The following is a 21786-nucleotide window of genomic DNA, read 5'->3' as shown; positions in this document are numbered from 1 at the left end:
ATAAATGGAAAAGTTGAATTTTAGATAAAACTTGTCAATTTCTGCATTATTGTTCTGCACTATAATTTTTTTAAGAATGATTACAAGAGCTATAAAATAATCGGCAATGGGTTGCATAAAATTTTCGCTTTTGCCCTAGAAAGATTTTTATTTCAAATACAAGAAAAGAATTTGAAATATTAATGGCTTAATTATGTAATATTTAGAGTACATTGCAAAAAATATAAACATGTATAAATATAAAACATTTAAAAAAATGTTTTGAAATTTAATTTGACCCCTTAATAAAACGTATTTTACTTTAAAAATTATGCAGTATTAAAAAAGTATAATTGAGAAAAAATCAAATTTTTTAATAAAAAGTTCCGGGTCCCGATTGATCCTCTTGATTGAATGATACGTTTTTATCAAGAAAATTATATACTATATTTAATGTATAATTTCAAAAAAAATGTTATAAAAAAATTTGAATCTTAGATGCCATTTTTGACAGCTACTTCATAAAAAAGTTTTAACAACAACAACATATTTAAAACAGATAAGTATGAAAAATTTTAAAAAATAAATTAAAATTTCTCAAGTCGAGTCCCATAGGACCCCCCTTATTTAAAAAAAATTCCCATGTTGTCTGCTTAATACTAGTCTGTTTAAATATATTGACATTTTATGTACGGAATCCATTCAACCTTCTTGTTTTGTAGGGCTTAAAGTTTATTTATTAGAGTAATTATTTACATCAATAAGTTGACCCGATTTGGTGGAATGTTACTCGACCAAGGCTTATTGATTAAATTATGTATACCGTGATGACCTTGTCCGATGGGACTGAAAATCAGGCTGAAGATTGAAAATACATAAGTATGTATTTGTGGCAAATTGAAACTCTTTTTATCAACAGGTTTTTGAGATTTGAGGAAAAAATTGTTAAGAAATAATGTTGAATATTATAATTAAACTTTACTTCTAATTTAATTATAATTTAATACCCTGCCCCGTTTAAACTTTTGAACTTAAGGAATAACTTAACAATATTTTTAGCATACTTAGCTCAATTTTCTACGAACTATATACAAAAACTAAAAAAATAAAAATGACTAACAACCCTTCCCCTTTTTTTAATCCCAAAAATGTTTATATAAAGCAATTCTTTCAGCAATTTTCAAAGAATTTATATTGAGACATCCGAATATGTTAATCAAAAATAAATGCCAAACTCACATACGTACATACATCTTCAAGCAATTTCTGTAACTTTTTTTGTAATTTTTGGAGTAATGTGGTGGGGGCTTGAATCGTTGACATTAATAAACCCCCGATTCCCCAAATCCAGGCTAATTGCTGTACTTTACATTTGTAATAGGTATGCTGCTGCAGCAGCAATATAGTTGCAGTCGTGAATGTAAAACTTTTATCTATAGAAAGTTTCTAGTTTTTCAGTTCTTCTCCCGTTGGTGTAATCTAAACGTTCTCTAACTTAATTTTGAGATTGCATAAATGAAAAATTTTGTTTATAGAAAGCAAAGGTTTCCTTATTCTATATCATTTCTTTTTTTTTTTTAATTTCCATTGATTTTTTTCTTAATGACGGTCGTATATTTTACTCTGTGTAAAGATAGGATTTTTTGCACTGAATTATGCCATTTAAAATACTGTTTGTTACATCAGATATACAAGTAGAGTTTATAATTTTAATTAAAAACTGTATAAAATGTTTTGAAGGAGACAAGAAATCTGTTACAACTGCTATATATGTATGTTAGAAAAAAGTAAATTCCATCTCGTAAACTTAAAATAGAGTACCGGATCTTACACTTTTATCTATATAGCCATGTTTAATAAGCCTACAGTTTTGCGGTCTATTAAAGTGATATATGTATATACATATACTCTATTTTTAGAAATAGTAGAGACTGCAAGTAGGGAGATTGCAGCAAGTGCAGGGATTTAATAGAAATTTCTTGCACCTTTTCATTCATTTTTCCACCTAGATGTTATTCAAAGTAAGAAAACTCTACTGCAGTAATGTTGAAAACATATGTGAAAGAACGAAAATTCTTATGTTAAACAAACCTTCCATGTTGAAAGAGACTATTGAAAATCTTTTTTTAAAAAAATAATTAAATATTAGATAAAACTCCGTTTTACGTTTTTAAACGTACCTAATTTTCTTCTTTCATGAAATTCCTTATAGCTGTAGTTTCTAGTAATATAATAAATATATTTCTTAAGAAATATAGAAATTCTATTACCAGAAAAATAGACGAAATGGGATATGTTCTACGACAAATTTTCTGTTATTTCTAAAAGCTTTATTCTCTAAAACAACTGCAACTCATGGGAATTGGTACAAAATTCAATTTTATCCATCCAGGGGTCGTAAAATATAACTCCTCACGGAAAACCTTTTTCTCTTATGAACCTTATGATTTTCAAAATTAAAAAACTTAGAGAGATTAATTTTGTTTATTAAAACCTGTTCTCTAGATATCAGAGATTTAATAAAAATATTTTACTGTTCATTTTCTTCTTATGTAATCATTGTAATTTTTCATAGCAAGCCTTTTATATTTAAAAATTATAACTAGCAATTTTTTCTTGTCCAGTCTCATAGTAATTTTCCAGTTCTTTGTAGAAGTTAAAATGCTTTTTTTTTAATTGAATTAGATAATAGACAATAATAATAGATAATAGACATTTTATTAAATCTGAATTCTTGCAATATTATTAATAAAATCTTCCCAAGAAAATTAAGATTATTAATGAAAAATTACACTTTTGTTTAAAAAAAAAAATGGTCATTTACTACTGCTCTAAAGCATATCTATGTGCACGGACCTTGGAACTCTCTGTTGTGTGTTATTATTGTGGAAGGGAGGAGATCGCAGAGCACACAGTGTTCTAATACTACACGTTCTTGCAGCACAAGGAAGCATGATTATCCCCGAATAACACCACTGGAACTATGCGGCAGAACTAAAGGGCATGGCATGCGAGATCGAACAGTTGGTGACAATTATCCGTACAAAGATGATGGAAAAGTGCAGGGATGAATTCCCCCAGAATATGGGATGTCTTTGTGATTAAAGCAGGTCCGGTCCCAAGGAGAAGTAACAATTAAAAAAAAAATAATAACCTTTTTTTAAAAAAATAATAGTATGCTTCTTACGATAGGTTTATTAGTATTCCTACAATCTGGTCTGTAAATAGATAAAATATATGCAATAATCTATTTCACATCAGAACAGGAGTAATAGTGTTATTTTACATGACTTATTTCGACAGACGTGCAATTAAAGTAGCACTATTAAAAAATTGCTTTCTCTTAGAGCACTGATGTTCATTATACATCATTCCATATTAAGAACAGAGTGATAGCATCATTTTAGAGCTGAATATCACCCAAAATTTAATTGGCTTGACTTATCAAAGTAGTTCTTTTGGTGCAAGGCTATTATTAAATCCAAACGTATATTAAATCCAATAAATAAGATACGGAAAATCAAATTGCTTCTTAATTTCAGCACTTAAATTGACATGAGATTTTTTTATTCTAGAGAATTGCTGTGCTGTCTTTGTGAGTATGAACCCATTGTAAAATCTACAATGAGGATCAGTCAATTATAATCCAGAATTCAGTCTTTACGGCTCGCTTATGAAAATGAGTGGTTTGACGTGGAGGGATGCAGGGATTGGAGGTGTGGGAAGGAGACAGACAGTCCAGTCACTTTGGCATTCGCGTCTCTCTGGTCAGTAGCATTGCTCTCTGGTTAGAGGAAGAAGATCCTTCTAGGTTGCGCAACATATTATCGTGAAGTTTCTCATGAACGAGGGAGTCTTACTCTTCGAAATTTTGACTAGACTGCACAGTTTGGGGAACTGGCGTTATCATGTACCCAAGTCTATGACTGGGCCAGCAAATCTAAAGGAGGACGCAAAAGTGTAGAAAATTAGTTATGTATTTATAAGGACAAGTGTGGCGGATGAAAATATTCAATCGGTTCGTGACCTCATTGAGGCTACTTAATACCTTACAGTTGATGAAATCGCTGAAAGTGAGTATAACTCACGAAAGTGGCCATTCCACTATCAAAAACACCTTGGGTTCTGCAAAGTCTATGGATGGGTTCCAAGATTTTGACGAGAAATCATAAATAAACACAAAGGATTTTTCCAAAGATTCTGATTCGATTTCGATGAGAAGAAAAACATTTTTTTCTTAAAATTTTCACATGTTTATGGTACATGGGTACGTCACTGCACTCCTTAGTCCAAATCGACGAGTATATAGTGGTGTACGGGAGTATAGTAGTATAGGGTACCGCTTTACCTATAATAGCGGAAATTCTTGTATTAGACCAAAAAGTCCTCTCAACCATCTTTTGAGATTGGAAAGGTTTTCCTTTGGAGAGAATTTTTTCACGAATGTTGCACTGTGAATGCTGCATACTATTGCTAGCGCTTGGATAAAGTGAAAACCGCCTTGAGAAACAAAAAGAACCGTCAGCCAATCAGAGATGTGATTTTCCTTCACGACAAGGCCAAGCTTCACACAGCCGTTAGCACTCCGTATAAACTTGATAAAACTGAGAATCGGCTTTAACCTTGACACTCAAGAGTTTACACACGCGCGCGCATACACACACACAAATATATATATATATATTAGTAGGATTGGATAATATAATATATATCCTATCCTGCTAAAGTCATTTGCATGTGTGTGTGTCCTTTAACTTAGCATCAGAATGTACCGATCACTAGCGAAAAATCCTGGATTCGTTAGTACATGTTTCGTGGTGGTCATATATACACTTGTAATATTATTATATGTCGATATATGGCATATATATAGATATACGTGCAAAATATACATTAATAATACATTTTTACTTCCTTGTACGAAGTAAAGCAAGTACTGTGATTGCGAAAAATTTCGGTTCCCAGATTTCAACGGAAATATCCATTTTGATCATCCCTGAATCCATTTTGACTAGTTTCGGCGTGACGTCTGTACGTACGTATGTATGTGTGCATGTACGTATGTATCTCACATAACTCAAAAACGGTTAGCCGTAGGATGTTGAGATTTTGGATTCAGGACTGTTGTAACATTTAGTTGTGCACCTCCCTTTTTGATTGCAATCGACTGAAACAAAAGTGTCCAAATAAGCACAAAATCCAAAACAATTTGGATTTTGGACTTTTTCTTAACTGCAATAATAAACTCTCACTGAGAGCTTTCAACGATATATCATATGTGGTACTTATTTTCTATTAGTTACAGAGTTACAGCGAAAAAAACTTTTAATTAATGAAATATTTCTGAGGGGAAGGTACATAGATTCGAATCAGACTTCATCTCCTTTTTTTAACGTTTTTTTAATTTAAAAATGTTGATTTATTAATAATTATTAACCTTTCATTGCAAGAAAATGTTTACGATGAATAATAATTCAATAACAACAAAAAAAGACAAAAAAAAATATTAGAATTCTTTAATGATATAAAATTGTATGTACTTTTCATCTCAAAAAAAATATGTTAATGTAATTTACTAGGCGTACAAGAAAGTCATATATTGTTCACATTAGTTTTTTTTTTATGTGATTATTTTTCCATCATAAAATAATGAACTATAACCAAAAAGTAGGCACCGAAATGTTCCGATCACTAGCGAAAAATCCCGATTCGTTAGCATCAATTTCTATAGTTAAATTTGTAATTAAACTTTCGTTATACAAATTTTAATCATTCAAAAAAAAAAAATTTTACACAAGTGTTAATCAATTTTAAACATAATCCCATTCCGAGACGCCGTCCGCCAGGACAATCCGCCCGGAGGTCCTAGCTACGAAGGGCGTGCCGTAGGGACGCCTCTGCAGCTAGTGTATAGAGGTGTAAAATTGAGAGTATCATGAAAATAATATGATTGTAATACTAGAATCTAATTTTATACTTTAATTCCTCCTGAAGTTTTTGTAAATATAACCTAATTTTTTATAAATATTCGTGAAGAGAATTTTCGATTTATTATATTAATAAAATATACTTAAATAATAAATAAGGTTGTAATTTAATAGGAAAAATATTATATACAAATACACAAACAGGGGAGTGTTTACAATACAGTGCATTAATCATTCTGCTTTCTTTAATAACACTTCTTTCAATAAAATCAATAAAATTTTGTTCCTTTGGAAAGTTTTGAGGTGTTTTTTTTCCTTCTCTTGCTTCACTATTGTAATGTAAAGAATGGGTGTATGATATAATAGTAATTGTAAGCTCCATTGATGCTATTCTATTGATACTCGTCTGAAAGATATATTTATCCCCACTCACCCATATTTTCAATCTGGTAAACGATTTAGGTTGGCTCTCTCTCTCTCTCTCTCTATCTATCTATCTATACGTATATATTTATAATTTTAATGATTGGATATAACCAAACACCAAACAATTTTAATATAGGAAAATTTTAATTTTATATTTTCCTTTCATTAATAGTGTATTTGAAAGTGTAAAGATATTATAAGCTATTATAAAAGAAGGAAAGTTTTACTAAAATTGAAAATAAATTACTAAGAAGACAAACAATGGAAAAAAGGAAAAAAACTGTTGTGAATGAATAATGTTTGGTTAAATATTTTCAGTAGTTAAAAGTGGTATCACAGCTTGGATGAGTACGTTCAAAAAATAGATTAACAAAATTGTACCGAATCTATCTGGAAAATCGGGAGCTACTAAAGTGTCCTAGTCATTTCTAGGTAAAAATTATCACAAGAAGACTAATTTTTTTAACACGGATAATGGATATTAAAAATAAATGAACAAATAAGTAAACTGTAATCGAAGGCTGAGAAAATACGAACTGTTTATTGGATGCAGTTTAGACAACTACCTAGCTAGGTAATTATGTACGTATATATTTGAGAGGGTTAGTAGGTCCGGCTTAACCCAACAAGTATCTTAACACAGGGTTGGGCTTTTCTTTATAAAGTCACTGAATATGATATAAAAACTCTCGATCTAACCATAAAAATTATTAATGTAACCTAATCATTCACCTACTAACGACACAATAACTACATCCTTAGAACAAATTAAGTTATTCTTTACCCAACATCACTCATAAGTAGGAGGGAAAAAGAGAGAAAGAAAATAAAAGGAGAATAATGGGAAATCCTACACTGATTAATTCATAGAAGGATCAAGCAACGAGACAAAAATCGTACTGAAAGCAGGCCTAATCGGTGAGCATTCATCTAATCTAAATTTAGGGTAAGAATTTTATCCTACATTTTCACTTGCACTACACTTTAGGGACTAGAACGGACCGGTCATCACACAGATGAAAGAGAGTCCAAATAACTGGGAAATATCATATATGTATTATTAAGATACGATACAAATTAAATGTTGGACAGCGAAATTATTTTTAATGTAAATTCCTGTCTTGAGCTAATTGGGAAAATAATGATTTTGATCAGTGATATGCAAGGATCATGCCATAATAACCAGTCGGAACGTTTTTCATGAATTAACAAAAACTCCTGGGAAACTCACTCACCATCCAACTAGAGTGGATACTCAATAACCCGAAGATTCAATCTGCTAAATATATATATATATATATATATACATATACACTTATTCGGATCGATAATTCTGATGTCCGAATATTTATCCCGTATTAATGATCAACGATTTTATTACATTGATCAGATCATATTGTACATTTGGGAAGAAACTCCGCTCCGACCTTCTCGGCAGATTGATAACGGCTGCTTCTAATTAGGAAAGTTCAGGATTCAAATCCTGGTAAGGATGGATATTTTTAATCGAAATATTACTGATAACATTTTTTAACATAAATATTACGTATCATACTAACATAAATATATATATATATATATATATTATATGTCCCTCTTGATGTTATGTGATGAAATAATTCTTTTAAAAATCTGCTTCTTCTGCATACACTAAACATCTACTACATAACAGGCTACTGCTTTCTGAAGCAAAACTCTTGCCCTCCAACTAATTACATGGGAATTAGAAGTATTCAATTGAACTATAATCGGTTCATCCGAATATCTACTGGAAAATAACCGTATAGGTATATAAGGTATTGTACCAAATTTTTTTTATACGTATCGTACCGGATTGATTCATATATTATTTTAGATATCTCCTATTTTCTTGCGCAGGTTCTAGTTTTGGAGCTCATATCAATCTCACACAACATATCTTTTCTCATACCTTCGTAGTCATGTCAACTTCCTATTTACATGCTGGATAAATAACAACAAAGAAAAAATTTAATTTTACTGAAGGTTTTTACTCCATTACCTAAGCAATAATACCGTAATTCTGGTTTACATTATATCATTACTATATGAAATATTATAGAAAAAATTTAAATATTATAATTTTTCTTGTGATAAATGAAAGATTTACAGTTAAAATTTGTATCAACATTTTTTTTTAATAATAAAAATGACACAATAAAGAACAACATTCTATTATCATTCATATTTTATTATTAATATTTTATCAAAACAAATATTTAAAAAAAATATTTCACGTTTTAAAAAAATAATAAAATAATTTTATTGCTTTTTTTAAACGATAGAAAGGTTTCTAATATTTGTATAAATGAAGTCAATTCCAATCTAGCGATATTAATTTCACTTTAATCTAATAGAAAAAGGTCATATTTTTATTTAATTATAAACTTAAAAATAGTTAGGTAGATGATTTTTGTAATAATTCATTTTTGTGACATTTTCACCGCAGTTTACAGGTGATTCTTAACAGGTGAACAGTATAATTACAATAAAGAAGGGCAACCTATTCCACCAACTGAATACATTGTAAACCTTCTGCAGTTTGTCACCAGAAATTTATTATACTTCATTCCTGTTTTATTTACGAGTATTTACCTTCCTGATATGTTTGTAAATAATAATTCCTTTTACAGTTCGTAAAAGTGAAGAAGAATACGAATAAAGAAAGACTTGATTCAAATTTCTTTAAGTATGATGTAGTATGAATTTATAATTGCTACAGACTTGTTATAGAAGTAATTCATCTTATCAAGAGAGATTACATTTAAAATATATGGGATTACATTAATTATAATAGAGATTTAAAAAGCACACATATGTATATTATTATTTTATATTATATTATTTTATTATATACATATATATATATATATATATATATTTGTGCAGATGTTAGAATAAATGTATTATTCACAAACCTTCAGAATTTTAGACTAGATTTAATAAGTTTCGAATTTTATGTAGAATAAAGGAACAAATACGATTTTAAATTAGAATTTGATATAATTATTTTATTTTATCTTTTATAATAAATAATAGCTGACTTATAAATACTTGTGTATTTCAGATATCACGATCTAATGAAAAAGGTGTAATGTTAATGAATGCGACTCGACCTTTAACAGGAGAATATAGATGTGAGGTTTCAGCGGATGCACCTCTTTTTCATACAGATTGGAGATCAGCATTTTTAACAGTTGTAGGTGAGTGAATAGTTCAAATTTTTTCTTAATTATTAATTTATATCCTTGGAGTACATTATATATAGCTTATTTAGGTTGAAAATTACTCAACTGATATGTTTTCGCAATTTAAGCGTAATTTATATGTAAACTCTTTCCAAATTATCTTTAAGTTATAAAGTTATTTAATTATATAATTTATTTTCCATGAAGAAATCTATTGTATGAACATAAATTATTTTAATAACTCAAAATTTTCAAAATCGAAAAATATGGAAGCAAGTGAAATTAATATTTACAATGCAGGCACATAGAATTTTGTATTCAATTTTGTTAATTTTGTATTCTATCTTTATTTATATAAATAAAAATATTAAAAAATGTATTAATCGTATTATATAAGTTTTTTTAAGTTACCATAAAATTTAGTTAAAAATATATATCAAATAAATATAAAAAGTGATCACCAGGAAAAGACATTCATTATTTTAGAAAATAATTCTATAGTAAAAAATAAGCAAAATATTCTTAAAGGTCCGGAATTGTTTTTTGAGTTACGATTGCCGAACGATTTCACCCTGTTATTTGATCTGTATGAAGAAAATTACAATGCAATTACGTGTTAATTTATTATACTTATTTATATTTGTAAAAGTCAGGCAGGCATAAAAGAATACTAAAATATTTTGGGCACTAATTATGGTAAAAAAAATTGTGTTTTTATATTAATTGATTTGGAAATTATTAAAAAAACTGTTTTCAGAGTTTTATACCAACTATTACGTAAAACACAAAAAATCAAGCAAAACATGAGGTTTATAATAAAATAATTTTGTTAAAAATTAACAAATAAAATTTTAATATATTAAATTAAGTTAGAAATAATGTTTTTTTTTTTGGGAAACACCCTTGTATGTTGTCTATTTGAATAAGATTTTACTTAAATATATATGTATGTATTTTTTTATATTTATCTTATCTATCTTTTACCAACATGAATGATAATATTCAGTCGCTAGCATTGGAACATACAATAAAAATGCGTTAAGTGAGATTAAATTACTAAAATGTTTAGATTAGTTCAAATAAGGTGTATATTCCCTTTAATCACTTTTTTTATAAGAATTGAATATTGTCCCGAACTGATGAGATTCATCTTCAAAATTAAAACAATAAAATGGATTAGTAAAAATTTTAAAACATTCATAAAACAACGAATTTATTAACGGTTGGGAGCTATTAAATAAATCTATACTTTTTTTCCAGTTTATATACTCGTAGTTAATGATGTAAAAACACATCATTATTTTAGGGCTATAACAATTATTTACTGAAATACTTAGAAAAATTGTAAATATTTTTGTCAACTATTTTTAGTAAGATTTCAGGAATATTTAAGTAAAAAATTTATACAAATTGGATAACGTTATGTGATATACCTTTGTATAAAGGCCATACAAGCAGTGAATTATGCCGATGTTAAAACACTGCGCTTGCATGGATAGGCGACTGTGATGAGGCACGGAGACTCTGAATCCCCTGAGCCCGATGGCACCTCCAGGGGTCGCGCGATGCTTAACTGCCGGTCCGACCCCGGTAGTGGTGGGTCGGTGAGAGTTGAGGTTAAATCGGTAGGACGCAGACACACATATGCACTCTTAATAACATCTTGCGGAACCTGTTAAGGAGTCCGACATTCAGTACGCAAATGGTATTCCTCCGACTCACCGAAAAAAGAAAAAAAATTAGAACACATCCATATACTTTTGAAACTCCGTGGTAATTGACTACCTTGTTCTGTAAATGAAAAATATTTATTTAAAGAAAAAAAAAATAACTAACTACAGCAAAATGAAACATAGATAAAAATTTGTTATCACAAAATTTTTATAAGAAATTTAAAGACACGTTCAATATCGCATAATATGTTTTTAACGTTAATAAATTATATGCTGGTTACAATTTAAAATATACGTAAAACGTTGTAATTTCGAGGTTACATCATGCCTAGTTTTGTTTTTTCGGCTGTTAGAGAACACAACAAAAGGAAATAAAGATAAATTGCTACATTTTAAAATAATTTTTCTAAAATTCCTCAAATTTTGAGTCCAATAATATTAAAAACTGAATAAATAATTCTGTAATTATGTGTGTGTATTCACACGTATTTCATATTACGTGTCGGGGGGAGATTTAATCAATTTAAAAAAAAAATTATTTAAATTTTTTATCACCCTGTCATTTTTATCACTCTGTTAATAAACACGATGATGCAAATGAAAATATTTCCAAATATTTCTGTTACCTAGGTAACAGCTTATTTGTACATGTACTTTATACTGTGTATACAGATCGTTAATAACATTTAACAGCCTTGAAATAACTTAACAGTTAAACATTGAAAAATTAAATTTAGCAAATGATCCTACCTTGACAAGCTATTTTTCGATATGAGACCCTCAAACTCCCATAACGGGTAATTCAAAAATATTAACAAGAAAGATTAGGGTTGAAGTCATCATTTTAAAGGGCATTAAAAAATAAAACTTTTAATAAAATCCTGGAACTACGACACCCCTTATAAAAATGGTAATCATTTATTATTTATCATACATAGTTTCAAAACTGGTCTGTAATAATCTTAAAAAAATGCTCAACAGTAATACAAAACAAAATATAAAATTTAGCAAACACTCCAACCTCAAATGTGTTTCTTTTTCTATGATTTTTTCTAATCGCTACTAGAGGGAAATAAAAAGCCTGATTATTTTTTTTATGTTATTGAAATATTATTCATCGTAATTTTTTTATTTTCAATCAGAGGTTAATAAAATATTATTAATAAATCAATATATTTAAATTAAAAAAAAAAAGTAGATGATGTCTGATTCGAATCGATGTGCTTTCCTTCCCCTTGGAAGATCCAAATATTTCATTAATTAAAATATTATTTACTTATAACTCTGGAACCAATGAAAATATGTACCACTTATGTATACCGTTGAAAAGGTCTCAATGAGGGCTTATTACTGCAGTTAATAAAAAGTCTAAAATCCTTTTGAATTTTGGGCTTTTTTTACACTTTTTAAAAACGGTTCAAACGGCTAATCGTTTGAGTTATACGAGATATATACGTACGTATGTATATACATACATACATACTTACGTACGGACGTCACGCTGAAACTGGTCAAAATGGATTCAGGGATGGTCAAAATGGTTATTTGCATTGAAACCTGAAAACCGAAATTTTTCGCGACCACAATACTTCCTTTACTTCGTACAAGAAAGTAGAAATAGATTTACAAGATAAAACTTAAAATTATTTAATAACTTAAAAAGTTATCTAAGTGTTTCATATTTTGTTAACACTTGGTATGCAACAAATATAAAAATATGAAATAGTATAAACAAGAAACAGTAAAATTTTGAAAAAAATTGTTCAATTTTTATCTTAAAATTTAGTGTAATCACTAGATCATGTTTTGCTCTTTGTAAGCTGTTTTCATTAACATCTAATCTAAGAAACGTTTTTTCCATATCGTTAGATTGAAATGGTGATATTTTAAACTTGTATAATATTTTTGTAGACGTACGCTTACTCCTGCTCTTACTCCTACTATTAAATTTCAAGAATCCATTTTAAAATATAACATCCCGTAAACATCTTCTTGCCTAATTAATTATTTGAACTTTTTTTAAATAAATGATACAGGTGGAATAAATTTCTTCAATACAAAAGCTATCTTACCAAACTTTATGATTGCATACTGAACTGCTCCTGTAATATAAAGCCAAATGAAAAGGTCAACCATGATAAATACGTAAAATTTTTTAATCAAGATTTTTTTCACTCGTGGGACTTCAAGATGTTGAGAAATACAGATACCCGAGAGATTCATTTGGATTTACTTTTTACAATATAGCACCCGAGAATGTAAAAAATTTCTAATTTTCTAACAGAATAAAAATATTAAAGTAGAAAAGAATAAATTGCAAATAAATTTCTGTAAAATTTCTAATTATGAAAAAGATACATAATCAATATTTAACAAAAGTTTTAATTTTTAAATTGTAAAACGAACATAAATTAATTCTGTAAGTCTTATCATTAAATTTTCAAAGCTAATTTCAGATAATAAAAAGTAATCGGAAAGTAGAACACAAAAGAAAACAGAAGAGAAAGGAAAATTTTAAAGAAATAATTTACATATAGAGAGGATAATAATTAAACTTTAGATTGAAATTTCTGCTCGAAAGAAAAATTGATTTTATAAATTTAAAATATTTTTGTAACTTCATTTAAAATTTTTATTGTGTTATAAAATATTATTACTATGTATACAGAATTTTATTAAATCAGACAACATTTCTTAAAAAAAATAGTTAAAGAATAAGTTTTATTGTTTCTTAAATAAACAATGAATAACTGCACTGATTTATTATTTATATTACTGTGTTTGCTGCTGTATAAGAAATAATAAAACAAACAACAATTATAAATTAAAAAAATATTCTTCTAGATTAGTAATTTATATTTATGAGAAACAGAATTTAGAAAAAATGTACAAGGAGTGTATCAAGAATAAATAGCATAGCCTCGAGTATTAATTAGGAACATAAAAACAGGCAACAAAATTCCGATAAAAATAAGTCTGAAAACATTAAGTTCACAGTCTGTTTCTCTATCATTTTACGTTTCATAAAAAAAGATTACCATCTTAAAAACATATTAAAATTATTATTAAAATATAGAATGTTAATAAACTATCAGAATCCTTAAATAACTTATAAATCTATTAAGTTAGAAAAATAAAATTTAGGTAATTCTTCTACATTGAAATGATGTATTTTTCGGTATGATACCACCGCACCACAACCTAGGGAGAACAACTCAAAATTTTAAACGGAAAGAATGCGAGTAGTAGAAATACATCATTTTGAAAGGGTATCGGAACAAAAAAAAAAAAAATAATATAAACAACTTCAGGCCACAACAATCATAATTAAAATGTATGACATTTGTTATTTTTTCCAGCTAGATTCAAAAGGAGCCTAAAGTACATTCCAGTCAGTGGGTCTCATACGAAAAATACATCGTTTTGAAATAAGTATCTGATAAATACTGAATTCTGCAATTACTGAATCCTACTGATGAATACTGAATCCTAGATTACTATTACTGAATCATAATGATGAATACTGAATCCTAGAATCCTACTATTGTAGGATTCTGAGAAAGAATTGACTTATAATATCGATGATTATTAAAGAAAATACAGAACTTATGACTAATAACCTATTGCCAAAGAAATGTATTGTTTAATGTATTTTTTTAAAAATTCAAAATAAATATTCCGTAAATAATGTACTCTATCATTAATATAAATAAATAATCCCAATATTTTTCAGTTATAGAAAAAATACGGTATGCAATTTTACGAAGTTTACAACACTCGCCAGGGCTCGTGTAGTAACTTACTTCGCAATCCAGCATTTAATTGATATCAATTATTAATTTTTCAATGTTGAACAGTGATATAACAGATAATGTAGATTCTATATACAAAGTAATTTACGAAGAATGTAACAATTTTATAAGACATATTCTACTAATTAAAATAAAGAAGAAACTTCATATAAACACAGGATCTGAAACGCTTCGTTAGCGAGAGCCGGATGGATTAAGATTTTGTCATGATTTTCTCTGTTCCTTCGGTAGAATTAACCCAGACTGTAATTCTTGCGATCTAAAATTAAGAGGTAAATTCAGTGGTTTCGTTTGAAATATGACCTGTAAAATTGAGAAAAAATAGATTCCAAAGCAATATTTTCACTTTCCGAGAAATCTAGGGGGAAAAAAAATTAGGGTCAAATAACAAACTACTTTATTAGGCTTAATATAACTTTGTTAAATGCGTAATAAACTCATAAAAGTTGGAAACAACTTGTCTATTCACTATTCCATTTACTTACTTAAATGTTTATTGCCCTTCAAACGCAATACAACAAATTTAATTGTTGGAATCAATTGTAAGTATTGTCAATTTATGAAACAAATTTACATAAAATTAATTTTTAATTACCTTTAAAGATGACTAATAAATTGATTTATTGATGTGTTAATTTAATTGATTCTTCATTTTTGTTATAAATATTGATTTAAAAAAAAATAATAATTATATCTAAATTTGTTTGGAGTAATTTATTTCATAAATTGGTAATATTATCCAGCATCAAAATAATTTCTTACTTGGCTGGTTAAACACAAAGTAAGGTATGGGAAATAATTCGAAATGATAAAATTCATCCTTTTAATCTATAAAAGGTGCAAAATTTACTTCTCAGAGATCTTATACGTTTAAATTTTCATCATTGGATTTTGGACAATGTTAATAATATAAATTCTACTTTGTTTATCGATGAAGCCACATTTATTTGTAATGGAGGTTTTAATAAAAAAAACAAAAAACAGCCCCATTGGAGTTCACAAAAATCCACACTGCACCGTCGAAACTGGATACCGAAACACGTTTTATATAAATGTTTGGTGTGTATTTTAGGCCACAAAATATTGGGACCATTTAATTTTAATGGGAATGTCTTGGAAGGCTTCATATTAAAAATGTTCAGAATAATTTGCCAGATCTATTGGAAGAAGTTTTTGTGATAACGCGAGGTGGATGATGAGACAACTGCACATTTTTCTGTAGCAGTTAGACACAATTAATGCGAATCTTTTAAACAAGTGGAATGGACATGGCAGACCTAACATTTTTCCTCCAAAGTTACCTGACTTAACACTTCTGAACTCTGCACTACTTGCCTGTAGAGCTACTTGAAATCATTAGTATATGAGCAGAAGCAGAATATAAGAGAAACGTTTTGTTATTGTAGTTCAAGTGCGATATAACTGATACAAAACAAACGAGTTGAAAAGCCACAAAAATACTATTTGTTGGGTATAGTGCTGTATACACTATGGTGAAGAACATTTTTAGCAGTCTATTTAATTGTTTGTAAGTTTACTTTATTGTTTATGTTTGTATTACATATTTTTCTGAAATATTTGATTCTTTTGTTGTCTAACTTTGAACATTTTGTTTCGTTTAATGCTTAGTTAAAATCTTCCACTTTTTAGATAAGTTTTGTTTTTAATAAACCTTGAAATTCTCACGTTTGTATTTAGTTAATGTGGACTTTAATCATACCCATCACAAGTTTTGTTTAAAATCTTAATGAGTTTAAGAAAGTTATTTTACTTCAGAAATAAAATAGTGTGTTTTTCGACACCAGTCTTTTGTCTTTTACCCCAGATTTCTTGAAGACTATTGAAAATACAGTTCTGGGATCTATTTTACTCTAATTTTTCAGTTCAAATTTTATATAAAACTGCTAAACTTACCCCTTAATTTAGTTTCCAAGAATTACAGTCCGAATTAATTTTAACGTAATTGCAGAAATTAGGGCGAAATCTTTCACCAGCAGACACTCGCTAACAAAGCATTTTCGAACCTATATGTTTTATTAACTACCTTCTCTATTTTCACCAGTAGAATATGTCCTGAAAATTTTCTTACATTCTTCGTAAATTATCTTCTATATTTAAGTAAAAGTATTACTATTTAAAAAATAAAATAAAATATAATAATGAAAAATAAATTATAATAATTAACAGAACAAATATTATATGCAACATAGTAAAAAAGGAATACATTTATCTATTTGTAAAATATTTAAAATAATTATAAATAAAATATGGATTCTTTTTAAAAAATCGATCGAAAGTATAAATAAATTTAACAGTCTAAACCAATAAAATGTACAACGTATTTTGTTTCCAAGTACGAATTTTATACAGGGTTCAATAAAGTTAGAATTTATTCAAATTGTGCTTATTTCATGTTATAATTACATTTCACAAACATTTTTCAATAATTAATTTTAACAGGCTGTTAAAATTTTAAAATGCTATTATGGATATTGAACCATACTTTTATTTAACTAGGATTTTTTTTTGCGTTACTGTTACTAAAGTAGTTTTTCTAATAAACTGATTTTATGACCGATTTCTAAGCAATATTAAAGTAAGCCGATTTCTCTGGTCTTCTTATTTTTTAATAATGAAGAAAATTCTCCTTTATTCTATTTCCAGTCATTCTTTTCGTTTTCATTTTTTTAGTATATTTGCTTGTATTTCGGTTTATTTAAAAATCAATTCACATTTTGTAACTCGGCTGTTTTAAAGAGTTTTATCTTTAGAATTTTTCAGAATACTTTATTCTGTGACAGTTATAATTTATATTTTATAAACGTAGGTAAATATAATATACATTTTTCAGTGTTTAGTGTTTTTCTAGAGTTTATATTATTTTAGTTATTATTTATAAATAATTAAATATTTTACATTAAATAAAATTTATTAAATTATTTTACAAACAATAATTCGTTAAAATAATAAACCAGCTATTTGAAGGAAAAAACTTTAGAAATCATGGATCCTGTAAATCTGATCAAATAAAAATGTAAACGTTTGTTTGTTCAAAAGCTTAAATCTCCGAAAGTTCTTCACCGATTGCTTTGAAATATTGACACAACATTGCATTCGAATACGCGCTTGTTTTTATGTACCTACTATTTATATTTTATATACCTAAGATGTCACACTTGTGACACGTAAGAAAATGTTTTTGTTTTTTTTTAAAAACAGCGCTCTCTGTTGGACGTAAAAGCAACACACACACATATACTAAATATTTTACGATTCCATTTCAATGTTTTCGATATGTGTGTCCGCTACAGACTAAAAAACTAATGGACCGATTTACGCGCGGGAGAAAATGGAGAAAGGGAAAAATCGAAAAAGGTAAAACCGAAGAAGGTGAAAAGTGAAGAAGGAGAAAATTTAAAAAAGAAATAAAGAGAAAACGGGGAAAAGGAAACGGAAAGGAGAAAAAGGGGGAAAGAGGGGAAAGATGAACGGATAAGAGAAATGAGGAAAGGAAAGAGTAAGAAAGAGGAAAGGGGGAAGTGGTGAAATGGGAAAGGGAATACGGTAAAAATGTAAAAGGGTTTTTCATTTTTACCGTATTCCCTTTCCCATTCGGGTAAAAGGAAAATGAGAAAAGAATATGGTGAAAAGGAAAAGGGAGAAAGGAAAGGGGGAAAGCGTCAGTGAGAAAGGGTAAAGGTTAGATTTTGTGGCGTACCGTAATATTCATTTTGTTAATGTTTTATCAAACTTTCAGTTGTGTTCATTTAATCTATATATATATATATATATACATATATACTCATGTCTAACAATAGCGAAGCATTGCTGGTTCTGATAGTTTATTAATAAATTTCACGAAATATATCAAGAATAAAAATTATATAATATGAATTGAAATAGAAGAATAATAATTTGAAAAATTAACGTAAGTTAAATCCTAGTGTAATTTGATTCATACCTACGAACTTTGTTAAGTTAACACACAAATTGCAATTAAAATATAGATCAACTTTTTGAATAAAAAAAAAGAAGAAAAATATCTCAATTTAAGGGTAAGTGCATTTGATTTATTTCATTTCTCTATATTTAAGTATTAAAGATACTTAAAGTTATTAGAATACAATGCTCTATTAAAATACGCTATTTACTGGATGGCTCTCATAAACATCTGAAAAAAATTTAAGGACATGTTGAACAAGTGAAAATAAAGAAAAAAGTCCGTTTAATCATGGATAACGGAACGCTTCGTTTTCTTTGAGTTATACCTTGTAAAAAATATCGTCCTGAATTCTGCTTTAAGGATAAAATAAAGCCTGATGGAAGTTGCAATTGTATTCCTGGTGTACCAATGGAGATAGTTTTAAACATTATATTTACTCATTATACATTAAACATTATATTTTACTTTTATATTATATTTACTATAATACATTAACGCAATTGCATATATTATAATATTAACAAACTTTCCGAATTATAAAAACAATCATATATTTTTTAGTTTTTCATTATATTATAATGGAAAACTCTAGTAGCAATTGCCTGGTAATGAACTTTTTAACTTTAAAACCAGTACTAAGAGCAGCTTTGTGTACAGCTGCTTCATCTGTATTTAAATTTTACTGAGTTCCATCAACTTTTGTTAATCTTTCTTTTTTAACCTCCGGGACCACCGTTAATTAACACTTCAGAGATTGAGAGGAATGATTTGTAGCATACGTGAAAATGCCGTACCCTCACCGGGATTCCAACCCGTCACCTGCGGATGAAAGGCCGAGACGCTACTACTCGCGCCACGTTGACCGGCAATTTTTGTTAATCTATTTTCTACAAACGGCACACGTGTACCAGCACCAATAAGCACAACGTTACTGATGAGATCCATAGTAAAGCTAGACGTTTTTAGAGCTTGTTTGATAGGACCTCTGACTCTATCTGCTAAATCTGCACACAACTGCTCAAATTCTTCACGGGTGACCTGCAATCTAAAACCTTTCTCATCTAGTAATCCTTTTACCTAAGCAAAATGATCAGGTAAGCACTTAAAATATTCTTTAGTCTGCCAGATTCTTTGAAAAGTTCTGCCATGGCACGAGGATTTTTAAATACATCATTTTTTCATTTCATTAAACCTTTTTACTTAAATAATCCGTCAACCTAATCTTCATTTCTAAATCACCAATTGTACGACCATACCCATCAACAACAATCTTAAATAATAGATAAATCTAGGAATCTTAATCCTTAAAATCAATCAATTATTAGTAGTGTTTTATTGCACGAAGCATATGAAATTTAACGCCTTTGGTTGCGCTTTCCCATAAACCGCCAAAATGGGATGAAGAGGGAGAAATAAATGACCAGGTTATACCTTGTGTAGTTTACCTTGAATGTCTGATTTTTTTTCTGAATTTAAAAATTGATACTATCTACAAAGTGTATTTTTGGTGGAACGGAAGTTGGAACGTTATCAGAAAAGACTTGTGTGGGAATACCCCTACGTGATGTAAATCTTTTAAATGCTGCAATAAACGACTCTGAAATCAGATCAGAAACTAATTCTAAATGGATAGCTTTAGTAGTGAGATATATGAAAAGTACTATATAAGATTTAATTAAAGATCCATCCGCCATGATGAATCATAATTGGACCACAGTCATCTACTGCGCAAGTAGAGAATTGTCGGGAAAGAATAACTCTGGAAGATGGTAACTGACCAAGCTATTGTACCTGGCATTTTGCATTATATCGAAAGCATGTGATACATTTGCAAATGATATAAGGAATAATTCTCCTACCATTGATAATTCCAATAACCTTTATTATTTATCCTCTTAATTTTTTACATATCTTTGTTAGGCTTTTTTGATTTAAAAATATTCTAGATAAAGTAATAATGCCCTTCCAGTCACATCTATAATTTAAATCTCATTATATAATCTATCGCAAACAAACGGAAAAAAATTCAGGACATGTTCTACAAAAGAAAATTAAAAAAACCCTTCTGCAAAAAAATTCCTTCGATTTCGATTGTAAGAATAAAATTAAGCAATAATGAAATTCTTGAAACTTAAATTAAGAGGTAAATTTGATGGTTTCAAATGGTCCTTGTTTCGGAACTGTATAGTTACTTCTGAAATAAAAATATTTCAATATTTTTATTCAATATAAAAATATTGAAATACCAATCAATTTGAAATTTACTACGTGTTTACACCATGATCTTTTAATTTATTAAAAAAAAACTGGTGTATATATATATGTGTGTAACAAATATTATACTCAATCCTCAATCCGATCTTGAGATCTTAAATTTTATTTACAAAAACATAAAATGATGGACAGAAGGAAAATGAAGAAGAAATTGGCATTTCTTTTTTTTAGCATATTTTATGTTCTCATTAATAAGTGGAATCGAAAATGAATAGCCATTAAACCTTTTTGTTTCAACTTACATATATATATATCTGGGCCTTACTATAAATTATACTGGAAAGAATGACACAACATAAGGACGAATCTTCTACCTCCTATTTATAATTATAAAATTTCAGAATTTAAAATTCTATTTAAATAACAGAGAATTCTATTAAAATGTGAATTGGGAATTCCTTTTAAATATCCTTAAGAAAGTTAAACTGCATTAAGAAGTATCATATTTCCAATTTACATTTTCGAATAGCTGATAACTTTTAAATAGAAAGTAATTTACTAAATCTATGTATTCCTTACGGTAAAGCTCTCAGTTATTTACTTATA

The 21786-nt window shown here is 28.3% G+C and overlaps 1 protein-coding gene across 1 annotated transcript in view; it reads left to right on the top strand.

Annotated features, from left to right (window-relative positions):
* The window catches only part of LOC142320924 (synaptogenesis protein syg-2-like), a 900325-nt gene that overhangs the window by 545945 nt on the left and 332594 nt on the right, over positions 1–21786 (top strand). The window contains exon 3 of the mRNA XM_075358908.1: positions 9418–9553. Coding sequence (XP_075215023.1) covers positions 9418–9553 — 136 coding nt within the window. The remainder of the gene's footprint in view (positions 1–9417; positions 9554–21786) is intronic.

This window comes from Lycorma delicatula, chromosome 3 (assembly GCF_047948215.1).
Source record: "Lycorma delicatula isolate Av1 chromosome 3, ASM4794821v1, whole genome shotgun sequence".
NCBI classification, from domain to species: domain Eukaryota; kingdom Metazoa; phylum Arthropoda; class Insecta; order Hemiptera; family Fulgoridae; genus Lycorma; species Lycorma delicatula.
The sequence above is the reverse complement of the archived record's forward strand: the minus strand, read 5'-3'. Positions and strand labels throughout refer to the sequence as shown.